Source organism: Lampris incognitus, chromosome 17, assembly GCF_029633865.1.
Source record: "Lampris incognitus isolate fLamInc1 chromosome 17, fLamInc1.hap2, whole genome shotgun sequence".
NCBI lineage: Eukaryota > Metazoa > Chordata > Actinopteri > Lampriformes > Lampridae > Lampris > Lampris incognitus.
Genome location: NC_079227.1, coordinates 17806842 through 17819294, shown reverse-complemented (window position 1 = coordinate 17819294; position 12453 = coordinate 17806842). Strand labels below are relative to the sequence as shown.

The 12453-nt window shown below is 43.1% G+C and overlaps 1 protein-coding gene across 1 annotated transcript in view; it reads left to right on the top strand.

Moving 5' to 3' along the window:
* Positions 1 to 12209, top strand: part of LOC130127126 (potassium voltage-gated channel subfamily H member 4-like) — a 72518-nt gene extending 60309 nt beyond the window's left edge. Inside the window, exons 12-16 of the mRNA XM_056296699.1 lie at positions 6561 to 6599; positions 7926 to 8347; positions 9025 to 9116; positions 9846 to 9922; positions 11136 to 12209. Coding sequence (XP_056152674.1) covers positions 6561 to 6599; positions 7926 to 8347; positions 9025 to 9116; positions 9846 to 9922; positions 11136 to 12209 — 1704 coding nt within the window. The remainder of the gene's footprint in view (positions 1 to 6560; positions 6600 to 7925; positions 8348 to 9024; positions 9117 to 9845; positions 9923 to 11135) is intronic.
* The last annotated feature ends 244 nt before the right edge of the window (positions 12210 to 12453 follow it).

Genomic DNA, 12453 nt, shown 5'->3' with positions numbered 1-12453 from the left:
ATTGTCAGGGTCTTTGTGGCGTGTGCTGACAAAACTTGAGGATCTTCTCAGTCTCACTGTGAGAAAGTGAAGCCGATGGAGAACATAAGCCCTCGCAGTCCGATGGCACTGCGAATAAAATAAAGTAACAGATGCAGAGATGAGTAACGAGAAAATTAGTATTTCATCAACATTGATCCCGTCTTTTTTTTTTTGTTGCCTCCAAGCATTACCCTTTGTTTTCCGCTGTCCTCTGATTGTTAGAGTGATTCCTTGCTCATCTCATTTTATCTCAGAGTCACCCGCTATCTATAAAGGCTCCGGGATTCAAATGAGGATCTCTGCAGAGCGGCCGTCTCGTTCAAGATGGAGACGTAGACGTTTCACTAAATCTGAAACTCAGTCTAAAATGCCTACACGGGTGCCATTTTCATACATGAATAGAATGTCGTCCGATAGAATCTGATGAACGGAGAAGTTGTTGGGGCTGAGCTGATCACATGCACAGCGCTCTAGTTCTCTCTTACCATCTGCTCACAGTGTATGTGTGAGCAGAGGGCCAGGGGCATACACACACACCACCCCTGACAGGATGAAAGAGTGCTCAGCATCCAGGACCTGCTGCCGCATCCCACATCCTCCACACACACGCACACACATTTGTGTGTATCAGAATCATGTTTGCTGGCCATGTAGGTCTGCACATACATGGAATTTGACTCCGGTTTCGTGGCTCTCTCAGTGTACTTAACATACAATAACAACACCACAACACAACAATCTTCAGATATATACACAAGGATTGACTTATACAGGCAAAATAAGAGTCGGTAAAGTGCAGTGGTGCAGAGAATGTATCAAGAGATGCTGAAGTAAAGTATGTAATATAAATATGTATACAAAATAAAGAAATAAAGTATAAGTGTTAATATATACATTCTTACATACATACGCACAGATATATATACACAGACACATAACCACACACACACACACACACAGTATCTGTATACAGACAAGCCAGAAGCATAGTACATCACACAAACATATATGCAAACATACACATGCAGTATACATATATGTATGTACACCCATGCATACATACACACAGACACACATACACATACATAGTCATAATTATATACATACGTATACACACACACACACACACACACACACACACACACACACATGCACACCCACACACACATAGATGGACCCACATACAATGAGATACACAGTATATGTTGACACATGCATACATACCCACAAAACTATACACGGACACAAAAAACACACACACGCTATATATATATTTATTTTTTTTATCCACCTCTACACCCCCTTACAAAGACTGAAAAGACATATCCATGGCAACCAGATTAAAGAGTTTGTTTTTGCTGATCAATTTAACTTCCTTTACTGTGTTGGTTTCAGTTCAGTCCCAGATTGTTTTTAGACAAAAAGACGGTGAGAATTGAGAAAAAATGGTCGACAGCCTCAAAATAGATAAAACACACACACACACACAAGATGCATGATTACTCATCATATCATACAAGTCACTGACTCATATCTATGTTTTCTTTGACAGCATTAAGTTCAAGTTTTATTAATTCATTTGTAATCCTGCTTTTAAAATTAAATCTTTTTCAAAGTAAACTAAGCTGATTCTCTCATTCACATAAAACAAGGTGCAGCAGTAGAATGAATTCCTATGCAAATCGCCACCAGTGCTGGAACCCAATAGTAGGCAGGTTAAGTGTCGCTCTGCCTTGACAAGTGAAGAACTTACTCTTGAATGCAGGGTTTCTGGTTTCTTTCATCTAAAGTCAAACGACAGCAGTTACCAACATCGCTACCACTTCACAATAAGACTACCCCTGTGTCTGTGAATGTTCTCATTCATCCAGGTCATGGTTATCCAAAGGAGTTGAATCAAGTGCAACTAGACTTGGTATGTATCCGTGAAGACGTTTCGCCCCTCATCCAAGAGGCTTCCTCATTCACGGATATATACCAAGTCCAGTTGCACTTGATTCAACTCCTTTGGACTACCCCTATGAAAGATTTATGGTTTATAATAAGGTTGTAAAAACTTTATAAATCATTAATAAAAAGTTATAAACAAGTTATACCACAGTTTCCTTACAGCAATATGGGCTCACTATTTGGCAAGGTCAAGTTACTGCTGCATTTTTTTACTCATCTATTCTGTTAAATCTCAGGTCTTGCTAGTCACAGATCTTACTAGTCGCAAACAGATCTTGCTAGTGGCCAACAGATCTTGCTAGTCACTAACAGATCTTTCTAGTTGCTAACAGAATTTGCTAATTGCCAGCAGTTCTTGCTAGTTGCTAACAGATCTTGCTAGTCACAGATCTTGCTAGTTGCTAACGGAGCTTGCTAGTTGCTAACAGATCTTGCTAGTCACTAACAGATCTTGCTAGTTGATAACAGATCTTGCTAGTTGCTAGCTAAGTAACCAATGAGATCTAAGGCTAAACAGTACAGATAATTGTGGGCTCAGTATTTGGCATGCAACTGGTCACTGTTGCACTTTTTATCTGTGTTAAAACAGCTTGTTAATGATTTACAAAGTGTTCACAACCTAATTAATAAACTAATTATAAACCATTCATAAACCCTTCATAAAGGTGGTGTTATTGTAAAGTGTTACCAAGAAATCCTAGGGAAAATAGACGAGGAAGCTATGCAAAATGAAAAATGTGTGAGGGAGGAGAGGAAGTTCTGAGGTTTAATTTTATGATGGAAGACAGGGGGGCCTCTAATGTGGAGGATGGATTGGGATGTTCATCTCACCATATACCACCAAAGTGTGATGTAAATTTTCCACGCAAATAAGGAATTCAGGTTCCTTTGCCTTGCTGAACTAATGAAAATTAATGGGGGTATAAGATTATTGCCTCAAACTAAGTCAGACGCCAACACTTGACAGTGTAGCTCAAGACATGAACATGAACTTCTGTATTTGTTAAGGTGGGTGTGAACCAATTATGAAATCGTAATGAAAAATGGAGGGAAAAAATCGCTGTTATCATCAACTAATTGAGCATTTCGGCATTTGATGCCCAAGATGCGCAAATTAATCAAGCGTAAGGTAGCTTTGATTTGAAGAGTATGTTGGGGGGAAAAAAGAAGTGGCAATATGAATTTTGTGAACAAAAGAGACTTTTCCGTTTTACTGTGTTTACCAACAGATGAATTTTAATATCAGGGATGAATTTAATCCTAAAGGCTATGTAAGTATAATGTGGGTACAGGATAATGTTAAATGAACAGGGGTCTAAGAGCTGGCCAGAGTGGACGGACCAGGACCAGCAATGAATTTGTGAAAGGAGTTTGTCATGAATAAACAGACAGTAAGACAGAGAGAAATACAGGCCGACAGACAGACAGACAGATAGATAGATGGACAGACAGGCAGGCAGGGAGACAGAGACAGGCAGGCAGGCAAGGAGACAGAGACAGACAGGCAGGCAGGCAGGGAGAAAGGCAGGCAGAAGACCCTGCCATTGTGGGAAAATGGAAGAGAAATTGATGACTGCCCTTTTCCAGATTTTCACCCTACAAAAGTGGTTCTTATGTTCAGTATACAGCTTTTAGATAATAATAATAATTATAAAGATGAATAATTGATGTACTACCTTGGTTGGTGTACAGCCCGGCAGAGGCACCAGCTCCATGCAGCATGACGGCACCGGATGGCAGTGCCCCCTCATTATGACTTCTGCAACCCTTCAGTTTTGAATTTATTTTAGCTGTTGCCATCGTCACAGAGAAACTAGACACAGTGCAGTAAGTGATTTTTCCACTTTTTTCCATTTGCACCAACAAGTAATCGGGGATTCAAAATATGCAGCATGAGAGCTGTTGTTTTGCCTGTAATAGTGATTAGGGGCTCCATTGCGCTGTGCTGCATTTCTGGCCATGACAACCCTCTCGCCCCTCTGTGGATTATTATAGGGGTACTATAGTGATGGGATGACAGGTGTGATTGAAGGGCGACTGAGGAAAGAGAGAGGAACAGCAACTCAGATTATAAGCAGCAGTAATAACACGATGGAAAGCAACGGCTTCAGCGTTTTTTCTAACTACATTTTTTTATAGGAACTGTTCTCACCACTGATGGGTAACAATTCAGATTGACTTGTACATCACTGTTTTGGCTTTTTGTCAGCGTAGGTCTTTTTGTCAGTGTAGGTCTTTTTGTCAGTGTAGGTCTTGGCAGATGTGATGCTACAGTTAATGACGCGTTCAGTAGCCAGTTTTTTTTTTCTCGATGGGTCTATTTCAAGTAATCGGAGAAAACCAACTTTGTGATAAAAATGATTCTATGCACATAACAGAAGTTAATCATACCCCGACCCCTCCTTTTCTTTTTTTTTCATTATTCATGTCTTTAATTTATACTACCATTACAACTAACACTTCAAGCTGAATTAAAGGGGTTTTTTTCTTTTTTTAATTTCCTTTTGTTAAATTATCTGTAAACTATATAGGTACAGCTGAAAAAATGAAGAAGAAAAAACAGCAGGCAAAATTGTGAATTTGGTTGTACAAGTTGTTGAAATTGAAATAAAAACTACGTTAAAAAAACAGAGCATAGTGTGAAATACAAATAGATATAACACATGAATCTAACACATATAAACTTCCCCAGGCACACATACTACACACGCATGCACACATACTGCACACACATGCACACATACTACACACATATGCACACATGCACACATACTGCACACATGCACACATACTACACACACGTACACATACTACACACACATGCGCACGCACACACACAACCTCAAACCTCACAAACGGCAATAAAGGACAAGAGAAAGGACTGAAGACATAATATGGTATGGACTGTAAGGAGTCCACAGTATGTACACAGATAAAGAGGACAGTCTTTAATCAGCAGTATAATGTAGAGAACGACTGGTGATCTGGTGTCCTTTGAGTGAAAATCCCACAAACGCTCTGTACAACAGACCCCAGAACATGTGAGGTGTTCTGGGGTCTGTCTGAGGACCCATCGCTCTTTTTTCTCCTCTCACAAACACACACATTTTCAAACTATACAACTTTAACCACTTTCAGATGGCAGAGTGGGGTCTTTTAAGTTAAGTCCCATCTCACTATGTGGGTCACTAACAGCATTAGTGTCCCACTGATTTATATCGATGTTCAATTAATGTCAGTTGGCAACAATAGTCACTGCTGGCTTATTAATCGCTCTCTCTCGCTCCAGGGATATTTGTCCTCATCAGGAGAATTTCTCCCTGCCGAGAATAGACTAATGACTTATCTCCTTTATCTCACACAAAGCACCGCTGTTAGATGAGGGAAATTGTGTATCATCGTACAGATGCAAAAAAAAGTAAAACACAAAAGCTTATTCATGAGGCTGTATTTTGGCCATAGGAACGGATCCTGTGCAAAATGCAAAACGGAAAGCACTGATGGTAACCGCATTTCTTTTTTTTTCTTTTTTTTAGCAGTGCAGATTTAGGAATGCATCGTTGTGCTGGGTTTAATTCACTCACGTTCTCAATGAATTTGTCTCCCTTGGCAAAGAGGATTACGGGGACTCTGTGTGAGCTGCTTGTACATTGACAGAGACCACAGCTTACACGTACTATGTTTTCGCCACGACCACACTTTGAACACAACAAGGGAAGGTCCGACACTTCAGTCGCTTGTGTGTGTCATTCCCCCAGCTGGCAATTGCAGCAAATGACTAGCAATTAAACCACGGGCTGGCAGGGACACAAATTCTCTGTGGAGTCTTGCTGTTTTTGAGTGTAGAAAAGGGAACAGTTATGGGATTCAGCTAGCATGGCAACAGCTGCATCGCTGGCAAGGATGGTTTATCCAATGTGCTGTAACCCCAATGAAACTCTGTCTGTGTGCGGTCCGGCAATCAGTAGTGGTAGCGATGAACTCAGTCTCACTCATGGCAGCCTTCAGATTACTTTTCATTTCCATTGTTGCTTTCTCAACTTTGTTTTTCACTGTACCATGAGTAGAGATATTCCGAAACCATTTTTTCCGTCCCAATACCGATTCCGATACCTGAACTTGCGTATCTGCCGATACCGAGTACCGATCTGATACCAGTGTATATAATTTTTTCTTCTAACAGCTGTATACTACTAACCCTGAATGAATGTGATGTTTGCTATCATTGTTACGTGGCCTGGCTCAGGTTAAACCCTTTTTAAAACATGAACAAATACATACATAAATGTTTACACTCTTTATGGGTAGTCTCCTGTTTTTCATCATTGTTTTCATCAATATGAAGCACTTTGGGTGTCTAGAAAAGCGCTATATAAATGTGATGATGATGATGATTATTATTATTATTATTATACCAGGACGGAAACCATGAGACTAAAAAAAAGGTTGCGTGATTTTTTTTTTCATCATTTAATCCAGGAGGGTTACTTTAATCCGTCAGGGTTTAACACAGAAAAAGTAGAAATTAATGAATGCATAACTTCTATAACCGTGACTCTGTTTTGTGTTTTATTTCTGTCACTACACAGGGCCTGACCAGGTTCTCCAGGTCACCCAGGCTTTCACACGTGAGTTGTGTAGGATTTCAATATTCTCCCTCTTTCTCTTGCAGAGATGTGTTTTGTTTTTGTTTTTTTCAATTGCAAAAATTTGCTCCTAAACACACACCCGTGGCTTGTAATAGAGACACAGGGCTTATTCCAGTACTCTAGCTAGTTCAGACAGGGACATTGCATAATTGCGGGGGAATGCTGTGCCCGGCATTACAAATCAGGTTCTTCCAGGGGTGTGGGTGGTTTTCCAAGGTAAAAAAAAAACCCTCTGTTTCTCTGGGACATGTTGTTAGGGTGCACTGTGAGAGGGAGTTTGTGCTAGGACTTCCCCTGCAGGTTGAAATTCATTTGTAAGAGTGAGAGCAGTTTAGTCCCTGGGGTTAGCCAGCTAACTGGGTCAATAGTTCTCCTAATGGGAAACTTATGAGCCACTTTCCTCGCCACGTGAAACCAGCCAGAGCGAACCCCCTCCTCCAACACATGCTTTTTCTACTATCTGATGAGCTGAATAACACATTAGTCTGAACAGTGAAATACTTCTTGGGGGGGAAACCAATGTGATTAATTTCTGCATTGCTCAGTAAAAGAAGGAAGGGAAAGAGACATTTTCTGGTCTTCATATTTACATGGCCTGATATGAAATGTGTTTTGGAGTAGTCGAACTATTTTAATGCGAGTCCCCCTTGTAATATAAATTAGAGTATTTCTTTATTATATCTTGATTCATGCTCAATAATCCAGGTAAGGAAATCCCAGAAAGTTGAATCAGTTCATCTGGACAGAAAGCTTAGTGGGTGAAACGTATGTGAAGAGGGAACGACCATCCCTGAACTGAGGGGGGTTGTCGGGCCTAAGAGTACATCTGTCGCCATCTTGCAATGCCGTAATTGCAACTGTTCCCCAATCCTCTGTGAATAGTACACATGACCATTGAAACTCTTGTTAATGGTCACGGTAATTTGCATATGAAACTGATCATCCGTTTCAGTCATTATGCCACTGTGTTGTTTATAAGGGTGGGGATACCTGCAGTCAGTTGAGACTGAAGAGGTCACTTAGATGAGTGATGAAACGTTTCTCTCAATAAACGTTGGGTCCAGATGAACTGATTCACCTTTCTGGGATTTGTTTATTATACTGCAATTTTGCATTTCCTCGGTTTCAAAGTGCTTAAGAAGATAAGAAGACAAATCTAACTCTTACTATTAGTGTTCCCCAGTGTTTTGGAAACGACAAATTACTGAAACTGCAGGTTTAGAAATTCTGTTTGAAAATAACAGCTGCACCCTGAAGGCGCCTCTGAAGTCTGATAAAGGTTGCACGTATTTCCTATTTTGCCAGAGCACACGCGGCTCGACCGAGCTCAAGCTCCCTTCAATTGTGGAGACCAAAGGCGGGGAGCCCGATGAGTTCTTTCACCTCTCCCCCGCCACACGCTCCCGCCGCAACCTCCTCCTGCCCAACCTCAGCAGCCCAGTCCGCCGTACCTCCCTGGGGAACCTGCTGGGCGACGAGCTGCGCCAGTTCAACGCCCTGCGCCGCTGCCGCTCACCCAACCTCAGCCGCAGTCACCGGGGCCAGAGCCTGACCCCTCAGCCACCACCAAAGAGAGAGCACACCTCCCCAGCAGAGGCCCAGGCCCCCATCCAGGACCCCTCCCAGGCCTCGGCTCCAGCCCAGGGAGTATCAGCAGCCGAGCAGAAGCCCTCAAAGTTGCTCATACCGACTGTCACCTGCTTCGGGCCCCCCGACCTTAGTCCTAGGTATTACAAAACCCTTTTTATTTTCATATCTCAACCAATCAAGTTGCATTTTTTTGCATTTTGCAACCACAAAATAAACACTCCTACCAACTCTCTACAAAGCTTTTTATAAATGGATGTTTTGTGATATGGCTGCTGATGTTCTCAAGGTCCATGTCTGATGTATTTTTTTAGTATAAGAAATGGTTAGAATTCTTACTAACTATTGACCTCATCATACTTCCTTAGCTTAACAACCTCTTTATGAACCTGCATAAGCTGTAATGTGACCATGAACATGAGCTAGCCGTATTGTTATTGACACCAGAGATAACCTGCACCATATCGCTAATGAAAATAGATTGTATTTGCATCATATATTTCAACAGATATCATTAACAGTGCACATTATGCACCTTGCATGTCCATCCATATTCATGATGTATTTGGTAGGTCACCTGGTGAGTCCGATATCTTGGTAAGAGGTGGCTCAGTGGGTTCAGGTGTCCACCCATCCAGACAGGTACCGAGCCTTTCTCGTCACGTTAACCCCAGATGGGCGTCTGCCAGCCGCAGCTCTCATGGCAGCTCCTTGGGTCATCTGGCAGCGCCGCGATAATTGAAAAAGCTCTACTGTTACATTAACCTCTGCCCCCCCACCCTTCCCACCCCCCTCCCTCTCTCTCCTGCCTTGCCAGGGTTGTTGATGGCATTGAAGACAATGGACACACGTTCCATTTCAACGTGGAGCAGAGTGGGCCTAAAGCCAGCACAAGTGGCGTTACCCAGGGTAAGACAAACTGCCATCCGTTGACCGCCAGAAGGCAGCTCATCTGGGTGCCAGATGGCCCTGGGTGAACTGAGGGGTTCAGACGATGACTAGCACAATTCAGCCCTTCCTCCCCACAGGGGATATGACAGAATGGAGGGATAAAATGTCTGTCGGGTATCTAAGACTCATTCGATACAGTAACAGACTGGGGCCAACAGGGGCCACCAGTTTCTATCCCTAAGCTCTGAAGAAGATGGCTATAATCCATTTCTGAGTATTCAATTCAGCTCTGTTTAAAATTCAGATCAATTTAGCTTTGAAAAAGGAATGGTTTGGGCACAGGCATAAAAAAGAGAAACAAAGGGAGAGATGATAGATGGCAGTGAAGTCGCTGTACTTCGGGATCGCTCTTCATTCATTATTCATATGATCTATGTGCAGTGTGCATATGCTCTGCTCTGCAGCTGTATGTAAATGTAGAAATTACCTATATGAGATTGTTAGTCCTTTTTTAGACTGTGTAGAAAGATGCGTATCACTTCTACTTATTCGCAAATTTGATGTTCAGATATCTCAGTATCTTAACTAATGCAGATACTTTTCTTTGAAATTGTGAGGTATTAGTTTTTTTTTCTAGTTTCAAATGTTGTGTTGTCCAAATTCCTAGTACGTGTGCGTTTGCTTTTCTGTTAATAAGCTTTAACTTTCTCGTTGTTTGGTCAGCACTGAATTCTTTCCTCATTCCAGACTCCAGACAGGCCGCCGGCACTCTGCTGATGGAGACAGAAGAGGTCAGGCAGAGCATCAGTCAACTCAACCAAAAGGTACAATAAAGCTCAGTTAAACCCCAAATAAGCAGTGTTCAGTCAGAGATGTTGTAGATGTTAAAACTCTGCGTTACCTGGGTGCATGATACCATCTGTTGGCCCAGGATGTGAGCCTCAGAGAACCCTCTCAACCTCATCTGTACTCCTCGACATTTTTAGGGTGCCAAGAAAGAAAGTCAAATTACTTCAACCCCCTTCCATATTCTCATTAAATTAATGTCTTGTGACATTTTCAGCAATCCATTAAGTTCAGCAGTCCATTCCCAACACTGAAGAGTTTGTTGACGCGAATGTATGACATGCACGGCACTTCGATGGAAATCCTACATTTATTTCCTGTCAGTTTCTCTACAAGTGAAATCTTTAGCATGCATTCAGCTTTCAGCACAGGAGCAAAATAAAAAGCCAATTTTCTGGCTTCCCATCAGGCGGGAGAAAAAGAGTGAGGTTGGATGGGGGGGGGGGCGAAGAGGAGAAAAATGCATGATGAGCTCTAGGACCTTTTTGATTTCTGTCCTGTACCACAGTGTATCTCTGCATCCCTAATGTGAATGCAAATAGAGTGAGGGCCAATGCAGCGAGAAGATCCAGATGGGCCTAGGTGGGCGCTGTCTGAAGCAGACATTAATTAATCAGCAGGGCTCTTCTGCAATGCAGAGAGAGGTCTGAGGTGCTGACTTTGCAGAAAAAAACATGACAACCCAGCTTTATCTGTGTTCCCCTGTTGCCCTATTTTCCTTTCGTTTTAATGCTTAAGTTCCGATGTTTCTGTCTACTTTTCCCCCTATTTGTGCAGGTAACACTTCTGGCCTGCACATGCACGCACACACACACGCGTGTGCGCACACACACACACATATGCAGTCCTCAGTGCCCTCCCCAAGCTGTCTGCTTGTGTAATTCATGGCTGTGGAGGGGGCCACTTTTTAGTGTTGCAGAGATGATTATGTATTATTTAGTATCCTGAAAGGAGGTTATCAGAAAATGATATGTGGCTAGGAACCCCAGATAGAGTCTCAAAGATAGAAGCCTAATAATTTGTCCCACTATTTAGGGGAAAGTAATTGATTGGGTACCAAGTTTTTTGTTTTTTACTGTGCTTTATTTTCCATGGCCACGGAACAAAATGGTTGCATCCTTAGTAAGAATTGGAAATTCTCTAAGTGCCTTTAGATCACCACCAAAATGAATAAATGCATTGTCTTCTCAGATGGGCACGTTAAACCAGGAGGTATCTCAACTCACCAAGGACCTCCACCACATGATGCACCTCCTCCAGGCCCAGGTGGCTACACACCACTACACAACCTCACTCCCCTCATATCCTTACAGTGTTCATATGGTCTCCAACCCTCCTTCAGCCCCCAACACCAGTATGCCATTCAACATGGCTCCCAGCTTGCACCTCAATCATGACTCTGGCAGCTTGGAGGGCCAAAGCCATCTCAATCTCCCTCCTGTTGGCCAGTGGAGCTACATTGGAGCTGCTGGAACCCAGTCAGAGAGCCACTACCAGCATCAGTCCTCTAGTCCAGGACCTACTAACTTCTACCAATCCCACCCAATAGACTCAGCAACCAGGCCAGGCTTAGGTCATGTGTCTGGAAACACCACCACATACCCTTGGACTGGTCCTTCCCTTCTCAGTATCAGTCCAGCCTTCCAAGGTGGAAGCTCAGGCCTGACACGTCATGCTGTGCATGAAGACTCTGACACTGGGCCTCGCATCACTCCCCCAACTACAGTCAGCCAGTCCCAGCCCACTTTGTGCCTGCAGCCCCCCAGTGGTAGTGTTGAATACTCTTGCCTTTTGTCATCTAGTGCCCCTACATCTACCCACAATCTGTTAGTCTCATCACCCAGCCGTTATCCACATCTCTGTCCTCCCTCAGACTCTCACCTCTTCCCTGCACTAACCACACACAGGGACATCCACACTCTGGCATCTGACCACCAAAGTGATATTATGACACTCGACACTTGCAACCGCCCTGTGGAGGAGCCACACCTTTCCATCCACCCAATCCCCATCTCACTACAGACCTTCCCCAGTCAGCTGCCAGACCACTCGCAGGAGTCAGAGCCTCCAAGGCCAGATGCTCTTGATGGCCACATCCCACTGGGCGATCCATCCGCCATAGGTCACACCAGTCTGGAGTGCTTGCTGGGGAAGGGGGGCTCCATGGAGAGCAGGGACAGCGAAAGTGTGTCCTCTCGGAGGTCCAGCATTGGCGTGCAGACTCAGAGCACAGAGCAGTCATGGTGTCTGGACCTCACAGACTAGCCTGAGCCATGCTCACATGTACTTGAACAGTAATAGGAAACCATGGTACATGGGATGCCAAGACTGTGCAGGTTTTCCTTCTAGCCAATCAGGACATCAGGTGATTTTTATGATTAACTCACATTCAACCAAAAAGGACAGACAAATAAGTAAAATCACCTGGTTTACTGATTGGTAGGAAGGAAAACCTGCATACACTTGGCACCCCATGGCACATGCTTTCTTACATGTATGTTATGAGAAG